General features: G+C 60.8%; 1 protein-coding gene across 1 annotated transcript; it reads right to left on the minus strand.

The window, feature by feature from the left end:
* Positions 1–1,190: 1,190 nt before the first annotated feature.
* KIF3C (kinesin family member 3C) lies at positions 1,191–12,145 on the minus strand. Its single transcript, XM_040599060.1, has 8 exons — positions 10,616–12,145; positions 6,355–6,456; positions 6,129–6,251; positions 5,906–6,024; positions 3,682–3,798; positions 3,291–3,399; positions 2,442–2,617; positions 1,191–1,523 (listed from the first exon to the last, which is right to left on the minus strand). The coding sequence occupies exons 1-8, from the start codon at positions 12,026–12,028 to the stop codon at positions 1,430–1,432; spliced, it is 2,253 nt and encodes a 750-aa protein (XP_040454994.1). The 5' UTR covers positions 12,029–12,145; the 3' UTR covers positions 1,191–1,429.
* Between the last annotated feature and the right edge of the window lie 8,253 nt (positions 12,146–20,398).

Genomic DNA, 20,398 nt, shown 5'->3' on the forward strand with positions numbered 1-20,398 from the left:
GCTCCCTCACTCGTTAGGGTCTCATTGAACAAGTGGATCTCCCCCATCTCCACACATCTGGAAGCCATCCCAGGGAAACTGCAGCTGCTGGCCTGGCCCTGCCAGGAATGGTCTTCAACAAGGACTCACCTTCCCTCAGCTGAACTGCTGAAAGCTGAATCATTCAGGAACACCGAATGATGTCCTGGCACCAACATGTGTTGCTGCCTGGGATGGGTTTCAGATCGCCAGAGTGGCCTTACGGCTTGCCCCCCCTTACCCGTTACACGTTCATCTCTCCATGACCCACACAATCACCAAGAAATTTCTCCCAACTACAAGGTGACCTCCACATGATATTGCCTAGCCTGGAGGAGAGTGATGTTGACATCACTCCTCTGGGCATCTCCATCTTGTCCTGCATTTCTTCATTGCCTTTAGTCGCCAGGATGATGGACACTCTCACCTCTGGTTTCACTTAGGTAGCACTGCTCCCAGACTATGTATGTCTTTGGGAGGGATGGGTGGAAGGGGATGGACATTTCCATCTCCTGTTCTTGCTATAAGGACTTAAACACCCACTTAGTCAGGGATGGGAGCAAGCTGGGTGTCAGACAACCGAACAGGACAGGGCCAGCCGTCTCCAGAGCATGGCACAGGTGAACGAAGTCCCGGCACTGCCAGGACTGACTTGGTTTGGTTAATCTGCAAGCCCTCTCTGTGGATGGAGCTGGCATTCCTGGCATGACAGCCATGCCCAGAAGTCAATGAGATGTCATTGCTGCCACCAGTGTTGACGCAGGCTGGAGTCCCTCTGGGCCTCTGACAAGCCCAGCACAAGGTGCTGACACCATGAAGTCTCCAAATCCTTGTAGAAATTGACAAATTCCCTGGGATCCAGCAAAGCAAATGCAGCATCAGAGTCCGTGGCCACTTCACCTTCTGCCAAAGCCACCGGAGAGGGGCACATGCCCTCTCCTGCCTGCCCTGCGGAGCATGACAGCGAGCAGTACAGCGGTGATGCCCACCCCACCAGTGTCCCCGTGCTCCAGCCCTGCGTGGGGGCTGCGACCACGGCGTGGGTGGGGCTGGGGGCTGAGCGTACCCGAGGAGCGGTTGGCGTGGTGCCCACTGCCAGCCTTGGATGTCCTTCAGTCCAAACGCATCTCCTGACTTTGTGCATCAACCACTCCATAAATAAATACGTTAAATAAATAAAGTGACAGATCCAGATCGAGGAGGAGGGGGCAGAAGGAAGGAGGGGGAAGCTCCCCTCGCCCCAGGGGATGTTCGTGAGCGTCTCATACAAACACACGCGCACACAGAGTAGCTGAAGACAAAGATGAACTGGGACCGGTGGAGATGCTGCCAGCTGGGGCCCCTTCCCCAGCCGTTGGCAGGGCACAGTCCTCACTGTGAGGCGGTGTGGGGGACGAGGGGGTACAGGACATCACTCCTGAGCTGGCATCGTGGTGGTGCGTGGGGAGCTGGAGGTGAGGGAGACATGCGTGGCTGAGGATGGCAGTGACCGCGGCGTCTGGCACCTGGATGGGGAGACAACCCAAGAAAACCTGGTTTCTTTCTCCCTCCCCTTCCCCTTCCTCCCACACTCCCTGAAATCCAGCCATTTTCTCAGTCATTTGCTATGCAGGCAGCACCAAAGGACACCCAGTGGTGGGCAGGACGATACCTTGTGTCTTACCATCTGGGACATAGGTGCTTCACAGCATCACAGAATGGGTTGGGTGGGAAGGGACCTTAAAGAACATCCAGTTCCCACCCCCCCCACAGGCAGGGACCCCTCCCCCCAGCCCAGGCTGCCCCCAGCCCCGTCCAGCCTGGCCTTGAGCCCTGCCAGGGATGGGGCACCCACAGCTGCTCTGGGCAGCCTGGGCCAGCGCCTCGCCGCCCTCACAGGGAAGAATTTCTGCCTCATCTCTCATCTCCATCTCCCCTCTCTCAGGTAAAGCCATTCCCCCGTGTGCCATCGCCACCTGCCCTTGCCCAAAGCCCCTCCCCAGCTTTCTTGCCGGCCCCTTTAGGCACTGGCAGGTGCTCTAAGGTCTCTGCGCAGCCTTCTCCTCCCCAGGCTGAGCCACCCCAGCTCTCCCAGCCTGTCCCCACAGCAGAGCTGCTCCAGCCTCTGAGCATCTCCCTGGCCTCCTCTGGCCCCACTCCAACAGGTCCACATCTTTCCTGTGCTGAGATGTATATGATGATATATGACATCATCACCCTGCTTTTAACATGCATCCAACAACTGTTACCAAAGCAATGTCAGCTGTATTTTAAAATCTCATCAACACCCAAATGATTCATCACCAGTTTCAACCCCAAAACAACCGCTGGGCTTACAGCTCTGCTATGACCCCTCTGCCTGCCCCATGCCCACACGCTGCCCTGCACAGAGCATCTCAGCCATTCCACAGCCCCTGCATGTCCCCCTGCCCGCTGGCACTCACCAGGAGCGGGACTTCCTCACCCGGGAGGCTGCTGGCCGCTCCAGGAGGCTGTCCAGGTGCATCAGCCTCTCCAGGTGGAGAGCCCGGGGGTCCTGCTCTGCTGGGTCCCTGCTCCGCTCAAACTCAAAGATGGCTGGAGGAGAGAGGTCCAGCTCCAAGAACATGATGTTCTCAGCCTGCAGCAGCACAGGGCAGAAGGAAAAACAATACGAGGAGTCACCGCATGACAAAACACGGTGCCAGCTTTGGTATTTCCATGCTGCTGAGAAAAGCTGACCAGCATGCTGGGGAGCTGGACCCTCCTCTGGCTGCTGCAGCCATGAAGCAAGCTCCAAACTGAGATGCAGGCTTATGGCTCTGCTCAGGCTCTTCTGGTCTTTCCCAGGGCTGAGTCCAGCAGGCGAGGCTGAATGGCCCCGTCCTTTCACATGGCAGGTGCTGCCAAAGCCAGGGAGCCAGCAGCTCAAGGACTGGCTGAGAGCACGGCCAGTCCTGCCAGGTGGGAGAATAAAGCTGGGAGCTTGAATTGACATATCCCAAATCATTGTGAGCTTGTTTACTCTGTCTTCTCTCACACTGTTCATTCATCCTTCCTTCCATCCACCCAGTCACCCACACATCCATCCATCCATCCACTTACCTGTGCATCCATCCATCCATGCATGCATCCATCCACCCACCCACACATCCATCCACCCACGCACTTCTCACGCATGCATCCATGCACTTACCCATGCATCCATCCATCCACCCACCCGCACATCCATCCATCCATCCATCCATCCCTCCCTCCCATTTATCCAGTGACTTACTGTCCCTCCCTGGCACGCACAGCGCCCTCTCACTTACCCGGTACCGAGGATGAGATCCCATGGCCATGGCCACACGGGCATACTGGCTGATGGGTCTCTTGTACCCCACCGCAGAGGTAGGCCGCCTCTTCATTTGGTTGCTGTTTCTAAAAAAATAAATTAAGAGAGGAACGTGGATTGGAGAACATAAACACCTACTAAAAATGCATCCGAACAGTGATAAGCAGAGCTCTTCTACAGTGAGTGAGGGATGGCCCTTCCTGGTGGGGCTTGTCTTGGAGAGGATTCCCACCCATAGGCACCCGCAAGCACCCCTGGGTCTCTGCTGTCCCCTCCAGCCCTGGGGATGTCCCTGCTCTGCTGCCAGAGGCTTCATGCCCATGGTCATCAGTGCTGGGGCAGAGCGTGGGTCAGCGCTGGGGACGTACCCTCCGGTGGGCACCAGCGGCTGGAACTTCCACTGGTCCTCCTCACCGTCGAAGTACAGGCGGTTCATGATCTTGTTCTTCTCTTCTGGTGGGATGAAGTTCTCGATGATCAAGTACCTGAGCAAGGGACCGGCAGAGAGGGAGACAGAGCGAGAGCAAGGGGGTGGGAAGGAGCAGGAGAGGAAGGAGTTAATGTGACAAGTGACAGAAAACAGGGCAGAAAGGGAGAGGAAAGGGATGGCAGGAAGAGAAGCAGACAGCGCAGGGAAATGGGAAAAAATCCAGAAGATGGAAACATGATGGAAATGGAGAGGTTGAAGCAATGGATCCAGCCGGCAGAGAGGTGACAGAGGCAGGAGAGGGAGGGCAGAGGAAGACAGTTGTCAGAGAGGAGCGAAGACACGTGGGCAGCTCGGCAAGGAATCCTCTCCTCCAGGCAGGAACCCCCCTCTCCTCTCAGGACCATCTGCCCGACCAGAAAATAGACACGTTCAACAATGCAAAATGGACCCCAACAGGAATCTTTTCTTTCTACATTTTTCTGGGGCAAATTTGGGTCGATGAGTCACTTCACTGAGTTGCCAGCTTTTAAAAAGTTTGAATCATGTTCGAAGTGAAAGCTAGCAAAATTTGAGATTAGATTTTGTTTCTAGTAAAAGTATAGATACTTTGCCTTAAAAATGCTGAAATACTTAGATAAGTCTGGGTCAGTTTTTTAAAGATACCTGTCCTGGTTTCAGCTGGGATAGACTTATTTTTCTTCTTAGTAGCTGGTGCAGCGCTGTGGTTTGCATTTGGTGTGAGAACAATGTTGATAGCACACTGATGGTTTTAGTTGTTGCTGGGTGATGTTTATACTAAAATAAGGACTTTTCAGTCCTTGCAAGCAAGAGGGCTGGAGGGGCAGGGGAAACTGGGAGGGGACATAGCCAGGACAGGTGACCCAAGCTAGTCAAAGAGGTATTCCATACCATATGACATCATGCTGGGTATATAAACTGGGGGAAGAAGAAGGAAGGGGAGGACGTTTGGCATTGTGGTGCTTGTCTTCACAAGTAACCATTAACGCATGATGGAGCCCTGCTTCCCTGGGGATGGCCGAGCACCTGCCTGCCTGTGGGAAGTGGGGAATAAATTCCCTGCTTTGCTTTGCTTGTGTGTGCAGCTTTTACTTTACCTATTAAATTGTTCTTATCTCAACCCTTGAGTTTTACATTCCCTTCCGATCCTCCTCCCCATCCCATTGGGTGAGGGGCAGTGAGCAAGCGGCAGCGTGGTGCTGGGTTGCTGCCCGGGGTTAAACCACAACCATACAGAGTAAGATCATTGCTCGAAGTGAAAACAACCCCCCCAGTGGCGGTGGAGCAGCAGCTGCATCTCCTTCTGGGAGGTTCCTGGACTGAAAACTGCCCGGCTTTGCCAGGTGCCACCTCGTGCTGGGAGCTCCCATGGGGCTGGGGCTCACCCCGAGACCCCCCCAAAGCTGCTCCCCTGCCGAGGACCGTGCTGGGGCTGGAGCAGGTCTCCAGGTGCCCTTGGGGCACACTTACCTCCAGCCACCACCACCCCTTAACTCAGGCACAGCCCACACTGCTGCTGTGATGTTCTTTCTGCTTTGGTTTTTGGGTTTTCACCTTTCTCAGCAACTTTTTAATACTTTTGCAGGCAACTCACCCAGCTCAAGAGGTTTAAATATACTTTACACCTTCTGCCACTACTGACAGGGTAGGAAGTGCTCGGCTGTCAGCAGCTGTATCGCTCCCTCCAGTTGCACACCCCAGCTCTGCTCTGTGCACCCCAACACTGCCCTGCACACCCCAACACTGCTCTGCAGACCCCAGCTCTTCTCTGAACACCCCAACACTGCCCTGCACACCCCAACACTGCTCTGCACACCCCAGCACTACTCTGAACACCCCAACACTGCCCTGCACACCCCAACACTGCTCTGAGCACCCCAACACTGCTCTAAACACTCCAACACTGCCCTGCACACCCCAACACCGCTCCGAGCACCCTAACTCTGCTCTCAACACCCCAACACTGCCCTGCACACCCCAACACTACCCTGCGCACCCCAGCTCTGCTCTACATATCCCAGCTCTGCCCTGTGCACCCCAACACTGCCCTGCACACCCCAGCTCTGCTGCAAGCACCCCAGCTCTGCCCTGCACACCCCACACAGACGTGCCTGGGCACGGGGGAGGGACACACAACCACCTACTTGAGCTTCAGCTCCCGTGTCTGCTCGTTCTGAGCCTCCTCCAGGTCCTGGCGCACGCGAATGTACTCATCGTGTTGGTCCTGGATCTCCGCCTTCACGGCCTGCAGCTTGGCGTACAGCTGAGGGAGAGGAGCAGCCCCTCAGCCTCACGGCTCAGGGGCTGCAGCCAGCCCCAGGGGTCCGGTGGCCGGAGGGACAGCCGTCCCACCTGTCACGCTCTCACCTTCTTCAGCTTCTTGGTTTTGATCTCCACCTCCTGCTGCAGGGAGGTGTAAGTCTCCCGCAGCTCCATGGTCTCCTCATCCCGCAGCAGCATCTCCTGCTGCATCTCCCGCTCCCGGCGTTTCTGCAGCACAGGGACAGGAAACACTCAGAGCCTGGAGGGGAAACCTGCCCCCCGGAACACCCTCGGCACCCACCTAAGCCAGGTCAGGGCCCTGCGCTGTTACCTGCTCGGCTATCTCCTGCCGCTTCAGCTCCAGCATCTTCTGCTGCTCGTTGGTGTGGTCCACAATGGTCCTGCCTCCGATGAGCAGCTTACTCTCCATCGCCTGGTGGGGGACAAAGCGAGGTGGGGGGTGAGAGCATGGCTCTCCCACGCCCCACCCTCCTGGACTTTGCCCCAAGCCATCCTTGCCTGGTGGTCACCCCTGTCCCTGGTCACTGTCCTGGGCACCCTGCCCTCACCTCCACTTTTGGGGAGGTGGGAGCTTTCAGTGCCTCACACGCTTTGGTCCCCAGCCAGCAGGGAGGGGGCTGCAGACAGACACTGATGAGCTTGGGGCCAGTTCGGCACCACCAGGTGCAGCTGCAGGGGCTGGAGCAGGGCGGTGTGAGTGATGCGCCCCCTCCATGGGGTCGTGGCATGAGGCCACTGGCGCTGAGCCCAGGCTGTGCCAGGTCCTGCTTCCTTCCGCACAGCTGCGAGCCCACGGGACGCCGCGGATGTGCAGCAGCTGCCAGCAGCGGGGTCCTGGCCCCAGCTGCCCACCCCCAGCCAAGCTGTGCAGCACTGTGCCAAGCCGTGCCAAGCCATGTTGAGCTGGGTGGGGGGCTCTGCCCCGAGCCCCTGTGACCTGCCAGGGGAGACACTGCAGAAGCACACACACACACACACACACACCCCCGCACCAGCAGCACTTCCCATAGCTCAGCTGGGCTCTGGGACAGTCACACCGTGGGGCTGGGGGAGATGAGCCACATGTGGGACACATGCATGTCCCCCTGTGGGGTGTGTGCACACGTCTGCGTGAAGGATGTGCACTGACATGCAGCATGTGCATCCGCACGCACATGCAGCCTGTGCACGCACACACATGTAGGACAGGTCCAGATGTCCCCACACATGTCTTTAAAAATAAAAAATAAACAAATAAAATTTTTAGATTTAAAACATATTTTAAAAAGCACTGCCAGCCACCAGGCCCAGGACATCGCCGCCAACCGGACTGTCACCACACCAGCACACAGTCACCCTCACCCATGGGTGCATGCCCTCAGGGTCCCTCTGCCCCCGCCCCAAATCCAGGACCCCAACCACAAAGCTCCCTCCCTGCTCCTTGCCCAGACCCCCGGAACCCCCCAGCTGCTGTAGCCAGAGCTCCGTGAGGCAGGAGGGCTGTCATGCCAAGCCAAGGGGGAGTGCCAGCACTTGGGGGGGCTCATGGCATTCACTGCTGCTGCTGGCACATGCCCCTGGGCAGGGCACTCCTCGGGGTGCTGTGCCTCCCCAGCCATTCCCTGGCACCAGCCTGGGCACGGGGTCTGGGTCTCGGGCAAACCAGTGACCACCATTCACACCGACAGCTATCTGGGACGATACTCTACTTCCTCTGTTTTCCCCCTGTTTTTTCCCCTTCCTGGCCCTGCACAGGATGGCTGTGGGGGTGTGCAGCATGGGGCTTTAGGGACATGCAGGTGGCCTCCCCAGCACCCACAGGACAAGCCCCATGTCCACACCACTAGATGCCACCCTCCCTGTGAGACCCTTGCAGCTGCTCAGGGCTATGGGGCACAGCCCCCCAGCCCCAACACCAGGGATCCTCCTTCACCCCAGCCCCGCCACCTTTGGATGGGTGCTGCTGGCTGGGTGTTTTGCCACCAGCTTGCTGTGATGGGCTGAGACCCCCAGTGGCAGCCCCCCAGCGCCGACCCCAGCCCCATGCCACCCCCAGCTAGGGCTCCCCGGAGCAGCTGGGCTGGGGGCACTGGGGCACTAGGGGCCCCTCGCCCCTCACACTCCAAACCCAGTTCCTGGTCCTAACCGCACCCTGTGATGGTGGATGTCCCCTACGCCCTGCTGGGGTGCAGGGAGGGGACCAAGTGGGTGCTGGGATGATGCTCAGCCGGGGCACCATGCTACCGCCTCTCCCGGTGGGGTTCACCACCAGCTATGCCTTTGCCACAGGATTAAGGGGGTTCTTAGCGCCGCTGTTATCTCCTCGCCAAGGCTTTTATTCCCTCTAACAAAGACAACTCCCAATCTTCTTTAGTGCGTGGGACAGACTGAACGCTAAGCTTCTCATGGGGACTCATTTCCGGCACCCAAATAACTTCACTGGCACTTCCCTGCCACTGAGCCCAGGCCCAGCACCCTGCAGAGCTGTCAGGCGAGGGGTCCGGAGGGGCTGCACCCAGCGCCCTGGCCAAGCCACAGCAGAGGCTCCCCCACAGCTCGTCCGCCTGGGTGCCACGGGGCACATCTGGGTGTCACGGGGCACATCTGCCAGGGTGGGCTGGCCACCACCTCTCCAAGCTGCCCGTGTGTCCCTGCTGGGTGGTGGGGCTGGCCCCCGGCCGTGCCAGACGGCAAAGGCAGAGCCCATGTTCCACGAGTGTGATGGCACGACGGGTCACCCACACACGCATGGGGCACCCCGCATCCCCCCAGTTACTCTGGCTGCCTTCTCCACAGTCACTGCAGAGCCACTAAATGCTTCAGCAGGACACAGGGTGCTTTTCACTCCAGTGCCTCCTCGCCCAGCCTTGCTGCGCGGGAGAGCTGCCCACGGGACTGGGAAGCCACCCAGTGCCTGCCACAATGTCCCCCCAGGCAGTGCCTGGTGGCATGAGTGTCACAGCCAGCTCTGCCCCTCCATCTCTGGCACAAGGTGGGGATTTTTGCCCCCTGGGGTGATACATCGCTGGTGTGACTGTACTGTACCCCCCCAGCCGGAGGGTCCTGGCGTTTGGAGCAGCTCCAAAGGCCACCAAAGGGGATGCAGTGTCATCTCGCCTCCGGCCCTGTTGTTACTCAGCAGTTACAGGACACGCAGTGGCCCCAAGCCAGCCCTGCTGTGCTGCGCCGGACTAGAAGACCGAGACCGCGCTGGATGGTCGCCAGCGACAACCTGCACTCCACCGCAGCAGCGGCGGCGGCGGCGGGGACCGGCTGCATGGAGCCCACCTTTGCCTCGAGCATCCTGCTCTGCTGAGACACCCTTCACGGGACACCAGTCATGCAGTCGGTGACCAGCCTCCCTGCCATGGCTTTGCCCAAGCAGCACGTCCCAGTGTGAGCCTGTGGGTCTCTGTGCAGGCATCCTGGCACGGCTACGCATCCCTGGGCATGGCCATGCATCCCGGGGCATGGCCACGCATCCCTGGGGCTGCAGCAAACACAGCTCTGGCCAGGGAGGAGGGGACAAGAGCGTTCCCCTGCTCAGCCTCTGATTACCCAGGCAGGGAGAGCCACCACAGGCATGTCCCCCCTTGCCTGGAGGGCTCCACCACAGGCATGTCCCCCCTTGCCCATGCTGGGTCTCCAGCCCAGCCAGTGCATCCGGGCCATCATGGTGATGGAGGGGCTGTGCCGGAGCGTGACGCGGCAGGTCAGGGTGCTGGGGCTCCTTCCCCACCGCTGGGACTATGGCCCCAGCCCCATTCTCATGTTGGCCCCGCAGCAGCCGCGGGCAGGTGGGAGGAGGTCAGGACCCCCCCAGCCTCACTGGGGTCAGGATCAGGGCTGGTGGGGGGCAGTGGCGCAGTCCTGGACCCCCAGCACGGTTGCCTGGGGCTGGGGCTGCCACAACCCCTCTTGCACTCAGCCCTGCATCCCTGAGCCGGCTGCATGCAAAGCCCGGGGGGTGCCAGCAACATGTCCCCAAGCACCCCACTCTGGCTTGGGGTGTCGGGGAGGATCTGCAGCGGGGAGGGGGGACAGGGGTCCCCGCTGAGCTGCCAGGCCCTGCCTGCTGGCTCACGGCCCTGCCCATCCCCCGAGAGATCTTTGGGCTGGGCAGGAGCCGGGGGGTTGGGCAGAACCAGGGGGCAGGTGGGGGGCAGACGGTGCCGTGTCCCCAGCCCCAGCCCTGGGCGTGTTCCCGGGGCCACCAGGGATGAATCTGCAGCATCACTCCCCCACCCCACTGCAAGCTGCTTTGTTGTGCCGAGGGGGATGAGAGCTGAGCACAGCAAACTCGGGCCACCAGCGATCAATCCACTCCCCGTGGCCTTTCCTACCCCACACCCTTAGTAGCTCCCACACAAGGTCGCCCTGCAGGTCCATGTCTGAGGGCAACCCCAGCTCAGCACTGCACAGTAGCATGGGACTGCCCTTGGACATCCTGCTTGGACACCTTCCTTGGGAGCCCACCTTGCCTGGGCACCCTGCCGAGGACCCATTCAAGCACCCCATGAGGGGCTGGAGGTAAGCAAAGCAGGCCCTCCCTCAGCATCACTTGCTACGGCACGTGGCGACCCGTACCGTACCTTGTACTTGGTGGCCAGCAGCTCAGTGGCCTCCTGCTCTTTCCGCAGATCCTCTATCATCTTCTCCTTCTCCTGCAGCAGCTTCTGCTTCTCCTCGCTCACCAGGCTGTGGTCATCCTGGATAGCGGCTTTCTCCTCTTCCAGCCTTTCCTTCTGCTCTTTCAAGTAATTCTCCATGTTCTTCTCCAGGCCATCCTCATTGTCATCCTCCCCTTCGTTCTCCGTGGTGCTTTCTCCATCCACCACTTTCTTCCTCCGGCTGCTCCTTCTCCTCTTCTTCCCCAGCATACCACGTTTCTCCAGCTGGGCTTTCAGCCGGACAATCTCCTCCTGAAACTCCCGCAGCAGGGTGTCCTTGGGGTCCTCGTTTACTCTGGGCTTGTTCTTGATGTTCTTGGCCCTGTTGGCAAACCTGAGGGTTGAGAGGCTCTCATCGTAGCTGTGCGAGGCCGGGCCCAAGGTGGCCACCATGATTGTCTTGGCATTGCCCCCAAGGGAGTCCTGCAGCAGGCGGGTCAGCTTGGAGTCCCGGTAGGGGATGTGTGTGCTCTTGCCGTCCACGAGGGCGGAGATGACGTTGCCCAGGGCAGAGAGGGAGAGGTTGATCTTGGACGCTTCTTTGGGGCGCTCTCCGTGGGCCCCCATTTTGCTCTGGCGCTCGCTGCCGGCCAGGTCCACCAGGTTGAGCTTGCCCACGCGGATGTGCTCCTCGCCGTCTGGCCCCGTCTCGCTGCACTCGATGGTGATGAGGAAGATGGCGTGCGAGCGGGAGCTGTGCTCGTTCATGTTGGTGCTGCCCACAGACCGCGTCTGGCTCCCCAGGTTCATCACATGCTCGATCTCCTTGACGTTCTTGGTCACAAAGGAGGAGAGGTCCTTGATGTAGACCCCCGTCTCAGGGTTCTCCTTCAGCTCCAGCTTCTTGCTCTGGTCCTTGGCGAGGAGGTCCCGGATCTCCTCCTGGTAGATCTCCAGGTATGAGGCCCTCACCAGATACTGCTGGTTCTGCGAGCGGGAGATGTGGGTGAAGATGTGCTCGAAGGAGATGGGGATGATGCCCCGCTTCTCCGGCTCCGCCCAGGCCCCCTGCATGGTGTAGGTCTTGCCGGTCCCGGTCTGCCCATAGGCGAAGATGGTGCCGTTGAAGCCCTGCAGCACGCAGTCGATCAGCGGCCGCACCGTCTCGTCGTAGAGGTCCGCCTGCTTGGAGCTGGCGTCGTAGACGGCATCGAAGGTGAAGGTCTTGGGCAGCTCGCCGGGCGCGGCGCGGGGGTTTCGGATGCTCACCTGCCCCAGCTTCACGTCCAGCTCCAGGACGCGCTCGTAGCCCGCCGCCTCCTCCTTCCTGCTCATGGGCCGGCAGCGGGCCACCACCTTCAGCGCCTCGCAGCCGCTGCGGGACTTACCGGCCATGGCGGCGGCGGCGGCGGCGGGCGGCGGCGGGGTCGGGTGGGGGCTCAGCCGCGCCGCCCCCGCAGCATCGCCCGGGCCGGGGCCGGGGCCGGGGCCGGGCGGAGGGCGCGGGGGCTCATGGCAGCGCGGCGGCTGCGCCCCGCCCGTGTGTGCGGGGCCGGGCGGCGCGCGCGGGGCGGGCGGGGCGGCGGCGCGGCTGATTGGCTGCCGCCCCGCAGCCGGGCGCGGGCGGGGGGCGGGGGCGCGGGCAGCGGCGGGGGCGCGGCCGGCCCCGCCCCCCGCCCCCCGCGCACGCCGGGAGCTGTAGTCCGGCCTTTGTGCGGCGCCGGGCGCGGGGCCGGGGGGGCGGGGGGCGGGGCTGGGGTGCAGGGCTGGGATGCGGGATGCCGAATGCGGGGTGCGGGGCTGGGATGCAGGATGGGGAGTGCAGGGCTGGGATGCGGGATGCAGGATGCGGGTGCGGGGCTGGGATGCAGGGCTGGGATGCAGGATGGGGAGTGCAGGGCTGGGATGCGGGATGCAGGATGCAGGGTGCAGGGCTGGGGATGCAGGGCTGGGATGCAGGGCTGGGATGCAGGATGCAGGATGGGGAGTGTAGGGCTGGGATGCACGATGCAGGATGGGGAGTGCAGGGCTGGGATGCAGGATGCAGGATGCGGGGTGCAGGGCTGGGATGCAGGGCTGGGATGCAGGATGGGGAGTGCAGGGCTGGGATGCAGGATGCAGGATGCAGGATGTGGGATGCAGGGCTGGGATGCAGGGCTGGCTTGTGGGATGCAGGATGCAGGGCTGGGTTGCAGGATGTGAGGCTGGGATGTGGGATGCAGGATGCAGGGTGCAGGTCTGAGATGTGGGATGCAGGATGTGGAGTGCAGGGCTGGGGTGCAGGATGCAGGATGTGGGAAGCAGGGCTGGGATGTGGGATGCAGGGTGCAGAGTGCAGGGCTGGGATGTGAGGTGCAGGGCTGGGATGCAGGATGTGGGATGCAGGATGCAGGGCTGGGGTGCAGGATGTGGGGTGCAGGATGCAGGGCTGGGGTGCAGGATGCAGGATGTGGAAAGCAGGGCTGGGATGCAGGGCTGGCACATGGGATGTGGGATGCAGGGCTGGGATATGGGATGCAGGGTGCAGGGTGCAGGGTGCAGGGCTAGGATGCAAGGCTGAGATGCAGGACACAGGGTGCAGGGCTAGGATGCAGGATGCAGCGTTCAGGGCTGGGATGTGGGATGCAAGATGTGTGATGCAGGGATGGGATGTGGGGTGCAGGGATGGGATGATGTATGCAGAGTGTGGGATGTGGGATAAAGGATGCAGGATTGGGATGTAGGGCTGGGATGCAGGATTGGGTTGTGGATGAAGGGTACAGGATTGGGAAGCAGAATATAGAATGCAGGGCTGGGATGTGGAATGCAAGGCTGGGATGTGGGATGAAGAGGCAGCATGGGGATGCAGGGCTGGGATGTGGGATGCAGGATGCAGAATGCACGATTGGGATGTGGGATGAAGGATGCAGGACTAGGATTCAGGATTGGGATGCAGAATGCAGGGTGCAGGATGTGAGATACAGGATGCAGGGCTGGGATGTGGGATATGGGTTCAGGATCGGAATGCAGAGTACATGATGTGGGATGCAGGACATGGGTTACAGGATCCAGGATTTGTGTGCAGGATGCAGAGTAATTTTGTGGGATGCAGGAATGGGATGTGGGGTGCAGGGTACAGGATATGGGATGCAGGATGCAAGATGAGCATGCATGATGGAGGTTGCAGGTTATGTGATGTGGGATAAGGGATGAAGGACTGGGAATGAGAGTGCAGGATGGAGGATGGGAGAGGCCAGGGGGAGGCGCACAGGTCCATCAGTCCGGCACGAACAAAGTCCTTTCCTCACGCCTGACAGCTGGAACAGGGATACCTCCCCTGTCCCCATCTCCTGCGGGGCCAGCGCAGCGTCACCCTCACCAGCCATCCCTGTGGTATTTTGGGGTTGTGGGGCTGCCCTAGGCTGTGTGCATCCCTCACCACAGCAAACGACATCCTGCAGATCCTGGCCCTGGCCCTGCCCCGCTACCAGCCCTGGCACAGCTGGCATGTCCCAGCATGGGCTCACTTGTGGCCCAGTAGGAATAATCCCCAGTGCCTTACGGGAGAGGCAGCGCGGGGCTTCGGTGGGAGATTAAACATTCTTGTGGTTAATCGAGTCTCAGCAGCTGCCTGTTCCCCGGAACCAGAGATTATCCCATAATTAATTAATTAGGGTATTTGCTGCCATACACAGGCCTGCCTGGTGCAATCCAAGGCCTCCGTCTCCAGGAGGAGCTTCCAGGGAGGTGGGAGGGGAGATGCTGACAGGGTCCCCTCCCCAAAGGCACAAACCCAGCAGGGAGGGGACAAAGGAGGGAAAAATGGAGGCGGGGTGGAAGTGGGATGCAGCAGGGGTGGAGGGGAGATGGAAGTGGGATGGGGGGACAATAGAGGGGTGTGTGCAGGGCAGGTGGAGAAGGTATTGGGGAGGGTGGAAGGGGATGGAGGAGGGATGGAGAGGGGATGGAGGGGGATGGAAGCTTCAACGGAGGGCATGATGGAGGGGGGGTGGAAGGGGGGTTGCAACAGCCAGAGATGGAGGAAGGGATGGAGGGGGTGTGGAAGGGGGATGGGAGGGACGATGCAGGGGGGATGGAGACCGTGGTGGAGGCAGGGTGGAGATGATGAGGAGGGTGGAGGGGAATGGAGAGGGCAAAAGATGGGCATGGAGGGGGTGATAGAGGGGGACAGAAGAGGGATGGAAAAGGGAGGAAGAGGTTGATGGGGGGATGGAGGAGTGGTGGAGGGGAAGTGGAGGGATGGAAGGGCAGTGGAGGGGATGACGGGACTATGGAATGGGGAGGAAGAAGAGATGCAGGAGGTAGAGGATAGAAGGAGGGGACAGTGGGGGCTATAGAGGGGGTGACTGTTGGGGCCTGGGCTGCCCCCATCCCAGTGCTGGCGGACAAGGACAGGGCACCACAGGACAAGGGTTTACCCTGCACAAGCTGGACATCACTGTACCCCACATCTGTGCCCGGGGGTTCCCACCAGGCTGTGATGCCACTTCTCCACAGGGGCTCTTGGGACAGCTGTGCCCCTGGCTCTGCACTCCCCCTTGTCTTGGCCTCCAGCAATGCCTGGCACTGCCCATGGCACTGCCACAGCCTCTGGGGACGATGCAGGACAGGACAGGGGTCTGCACCAGGGCCACCTCCCCTCTCCTGCCCTGTCCCGGGGAAGGGTCTATCCATGGGGCTGTGCAGTTGTCCCCCCTGCAGGCAGACATGGGGAGGGGGGGGATGTGTCCAGCCCCTCCATGGGACAGCACAGGCCTGATCCCATCCCTGCTGCAGCCCCCACACCCTGGCTCCATCCCAAATCCCTGTGTCATGGGGCAGGGACCGTGGTGCTGCCCGGCTCTGCCTGTGGCACTGGCCCAGTGTCCCCAGGGCAGATGGATTCAAGGGCACCATAGCCCTGCGCTCCCAGCAGCCCCTGGCCTGGTGCCCCTGCCCCAAATCCCCCCCCAGGACCAGGCTGTGGTGACAGGTAGGGGTGGGGTGACACATAGGAAGGTGGGGGGATATTTAAGCCAGGCATGAGATAAGGGCAAAGTGACAGAGGGATAGGGTGACATGTCAGGAGGGGTGACATGTAGGGACCCGGTGACGTAGGGATGAGGTGACATGTAGAGGCAAAATGGCGTGTAGGGACATGGTGCCATGTAGGGCAGGGAGCCATGCAGAGACGGTCCCTTGCCCGCAGGTGTCAGCACGGGACTGGAGCATGCTGTGGTGGCCAGTGGCCACTGACCTTCAAGGCAGCCCAGGGCTGTCCCCACGGTGGTGGGACCGGACTGGGACAGCGGACCCCCATTGTGACCCTCCTGGGCCAGCCCTGGAGTGTATGGGCAGAGACACTATGGGGCACAGGGCCACGCACCTCTCCCCACCCTCTCCCCACATGCTTCTCTCCCCTCCCCTCCCCTCCCCTCCCCTCCCTCTCCCTCTCCCTCTCCCTCTCTCTCACTCTCTCTCTCCCTCTCATCACAGCAGCCCTCAAAGCAGCTGAGGCAGAGCCCTGACCCCCTGCTGCCCCCCACCCTTTGCTCCACGGGGGGATACATTGCGCACAGGGGCACACTCTGGGCCCCAGGGGACCCCCATCACCAGCTTTACCCCACCTATGTAAGAAGAGGTGGGGGTGTTGGGGGACCCTGGGGCAGCCCTGGGCGGGGGCGGGGGGGCCTGGTGGCATGCCCAGTGACATGCCGGTGGGTTTGGGGGTGCGGGATGGCATGTGGGCGGCTGAGCACCCGTGGGGATGCATTGCCGGGCTCTGAGTCACGGCGTGGGGTGCAGGGCAAGCCTGGGGTGGAGGAAGCCACATGGTGACTCACGGCCACGCTGGCCCCACCACCATGTCCCCGTGTGGGGCAAGGGGGGCACTGCCCCACTCCCACCCAGGCCCCAGGGTTCAAGGGTCTGTGTCCCACCAGGGATGCCACCCCCTCTCTGGTTTGCTGTGGGTACCACAATGGCATCAGTGCCACAGCCAGACACTGGGCTGGCCGGCACAGGGGATGTGGTCCAGGTGCCATGCGGGGGCGGGATGTCATTCACAGCCTGATTGTGGGCCTGGGTCAGCCCCAAAATGCTGCCGTGGCTGCAGCGGGGCTGGGGGTCCCAGTTTCCATCACTTTGGCTTTTCCACTCCTCCCCATCCCATGTCCCCATGTCCCACAGCCACCCTGGGACACTGCAGCCATCCCTTGGGGGTCATGGCTGCTGTCAGGACAATGCAGACACCCTTGAGAAGCTGTATCCAGCCCTTGGAAATCTGGCTGGCTTTGGGTACCACAGCCACCCCTGGGGACACTGCAGCCACTCCTGAGACACCAGTGCCAGACCTGGGGCACCATGGTCACCCCTCAGCCACCAAGGCTGTTTCTGGGACAGCACAGTCACCTCTGAGACACTGTGGTCACCCCAGGGACACTGCAGACACCTCTGGGACACTGTGGCTGACCCTGCAACACTGTGGTCATCTCTGGGACGCCACAGCCATCTTTGGGACACTTTGGCACCCATTGGACACCACCCCACCCCTGGCCACCCCTCCTCCTCTCCTGGCCTGGCCGCTTGTGGGCCCTGGTCCACAGGGTGCTGAGCGGAGGCACATTGGGTGCAGTTTCCCCTTGGGTTTCTTCCCACCCCACTGCTTCCCAGGCCCCCCCCCCGCACCTTGCCCATGCCCGCTCCCCAGTGCTGCTGTGGGGCTCCCCAGTGGCAGGGCCCCCAGCACGGGTGGCTGTTGCCCTCGCCCTGGCTGTGTAGGGGACTCTGTGCTGGCAGTTGTCGTGGGATGGAGTGGGGTGGGGTGGGAAGGAGCTATGACCCCCTGAGCCCCCCGAGCTCCTGTGGAAACACAGCCAAACTCCACTCAGAGAGATGCTTCATGCTGGAAAAAATGCTGGAAAATGCCAAACAAGCCAATTCCCAGCTCTTGTGGGTGGCTGGAAGGAGCCAGGGAGGCTGTGGCCCCATGTACCCCCCAGCTGCTGGGACACCCAGCACCCTTGTCCTGGGGCAGCCCCCTGGGGCTGGGGGGTCCAGGGCTGCCCAGACTTGGCAAAGCCACAGGCCAGAGTCGTTAAGGAATTAACGAGGAGTGGGAGGGAAGCCCTGTCAAGCCAGGCAGGTTTCTGACAGCCTAATCATGCCAGTGTCACTCATAGCGAGGCCAGAGGCTGTGCTGATGAGGGTGGTGGTGATGAAGAGCCCTCCAGCTTGACATCCATGGCACGGCGACAGTGGGGCAGCAAGGATGGACATGCCGGCTGCTGGCAGCAGGGTGGCGGGAGATCTTCTGATGCCCTTCCCATGGTCTGCCCCGGTCTCTCTGGTTTTCCTGGCTGCCTGGCCCAGGCAGCAGCATCAGCTGGAGCCAGACAGATGTGGGAGGGAACGATGCCCAGTGCCAGTGCTGGTGGTGATGCTCTGCCACCCATGGGATCATGCGGTCCCCACCCCATGTCCTTCAGTATCGTGGTCCCTGGGTTAGTTGGGACACCCTGAGCTCTCTGCCAGAGCCATGCACAAGGGGTAAGGGTGCCAGGGACATGCTGGGATCTACTGCACATGCCCCAGCACAGTAGCCTTCCTTAGCCACCGACAGCCCCCCCTTCCCCATGGGCACACGGTGCTCAGCCCCCAGCTGCACCCAGGGCAGGGCTCACCAGTGCCACCAGCTCCCTCCTCCCCAAACCCTCATCCCAGGTGCTCTGAAAGCTGCTCAACTCAGGGCAGAAGGGGTCTGAGGGCACTTGGCCTTCACCTCCCCCCCAGCTCCTCACCTTACCCGCGGTCCCTCATTCCCAGGTCCCGGTGCCATTCAGCACGGCTCACTGCCACTGCTCAGCCCTGTCATGCCTTTGCTTTAAAGCAAGGTTGCAGTGGGAGTATTCCCAGGCTGCCAAAACCCTCCTATCCCGGCTGCTGCCAGAAAAATGCTGCTGCGCACATGGAAGTGCACAGGTTGGGAGTAGGGACATGGGCTGGGAGCAGGGACATGGGCTGGGAGCCGGGACAACGGTCTCCATGCTGGCAGCATTGTGTTGACATTCCTTAGGTTTTTTTTCTTCAGGTTTAACTAACTGGTGACGGTGTTGGCTGGACCAGCCCTGGAGAAAAGCCTGTCCTCCCTGACGGGGAAAGGATATGTCCCTGTGTGATGCTGTCCCCAGCCTGGGCTGCAGCTGAGAGGCTGGATCCTCTCTCTTGCCCCCCACCGATGACCTTTCTCACTCTGAACCTTCTTCTCTTGACTTTAACAAGGGGAAAGGGACCCTGGGGGTCCAGCGGGCATTTGGCTGCTTTCACCCAAAACCAGCTCACTAGCATCCCCAGAGATCCACTGGATTCATTTCCCCATTTCCCTCCTCCATGGCAGTTTTGCAGTTCAGCTCGGTCACATCCCCATCTGCTTGTGGCGCTCCCCATCCACCACATGCTCCCAGCTTCCCTCATGCTGTCCCCGTTTCAACACGCTGAGCTGCTGATGAGGGAGCTTGTGAAGCAGCAGAGTATCTGGATGCTTCTCTCTTCCCAGCACCGCCAGGGAGTGTGGGAGGGTGCCCGAGGAGCCACCCATCCCAAATCCCCGGCCAAGCTGCCTCCCAGCATCCCTGGCTGAGCCCCATCCCACAGCCAAGCAGCTGGAGCTGGGGGGAGATCAGCTGTTTGCCCAAAAGCCGCTTGTTAAACCAGTTGATGTTTGCCCGATCTCTTCTCCTCAGGACCTGGAGCTGCTCCAGTTGCCCATCATGGCCTCTCTGAGAGAAAAGGCCACCCTGCCCCGCAGTGCCCCTGCCACTACCCCTGGCATGTCACCCCTCTCAGCACAGGGCACCTTTCTGTTCCTCTATGACTCAAGAGATGTGTCCTGCCACGCCGCTTCTGTAAAAGATATCTGGGAATGAGCCTCTGGCTTCTGCTAAATCCTCCCAACCCACGCTGCAAACGCCTCCTTCCCTGCCCAGACAACCCCTATCCAGCAAGCTGGGTTGCCTGGACAGGGCTTGGCAGAAGAAATGGCTCCTGGTCATCTGCTGTGGACCCTGCGGGCAGGACCAGGCTGCCTCCACCTCCCGGCTGTGGCACCTATGGGAAGAGGCAGCACAAGCAGAGCCCAGCACAGGGTGGGCTGTGGGAGCCTGGGGAGCATAAGCTCTGCTGAGGGGGGCTGTGGGTAGCAGCTGTGAGCATCCCTGGTGCGGGCCAGCTGCAGCCTCAGGCTCCAGCCACCCCTTGGGCTGAGGTCTGGGGTCTTCTGGCTTTTTCAGACCATGAGCTGAGCATTTGTGCATGGCACAGGAGGGAAGCAAAAGAGGAGCTCTCACAGCTGCCCGGGAAGGCAGCAAGGGAATCGCCCTGGTGCAAGATTCACCCTGTACTGAAAGCAGGGGAGCTGGAGGGGCAAGCACAGCTCACACTAAGCCTGGATTTAGGGTGGATCAGTTTGCCAGCAGCTGACTCCTCTATAATTAGATGGCAGTGGTGGTACGGGAGCCAGCTCGGGGCGCAGATCTCCAACGTCTTCCCATCCACAGTCATGTTGTTAAAGGAAACTGTCCATTTTCCAAATGACCCCCAGATGCTTAAGACAGCTGGGTAAGTGATGAGCTGCATCTCCTGATGAACAGGAGATGAGGGATAAAAGCTACTACAAAGTGCTGCCTCTCATGCAGGCCCCTGGGGCTGCCCTTGAGGAGAAGACCTTCTGATGCAGAGGATGAATCCTGTTGGGATGTAGGGCTGGATGACTTAGTGGAATCTTGTGTC

The sequence above is a fragment of the Falco naumanni genome, chromosome 6 (genome assembly GCF_017639655.2).
Source record: "Falco naumanni isolate bFalNau1 chromosome 6, bFalNau1.pat, whole genome shotgun sequence".
NCBI classification, from domain to species: domain Eukaryota; kingdom Metazoa; phylum Chordata; class Aves; order Falconiformes; family Falconidae; genus Falco; species Falco naumanni.

Excerpts from the sequence above, each read along its gene's own strand:
- KIF3C (XM_040599060.1), bottom strand. The coding sequence starts at position 12,028 with ATGGCCGGTAAGTCCCGCAGCGGCTGCGAGGCGCTGAAGGTGGTGGCC. Across the intron at positions 6,252-6,354 it reads GGCAGGAGATAGCCGAGCAG|AAACGCCGGGAGCGGGAGAT; the intron begins GTAACAGCGCAG and ends CCTGTGCTGCAG. Across the intron at positions 6,025-6,128 it reads AAACCAAGAAGCTGAAGAAG|CTGTACGCCAAGCTGCAGGC; the intron begins GTGAGAGCGTGA and ends CCTCTCCCTCAG.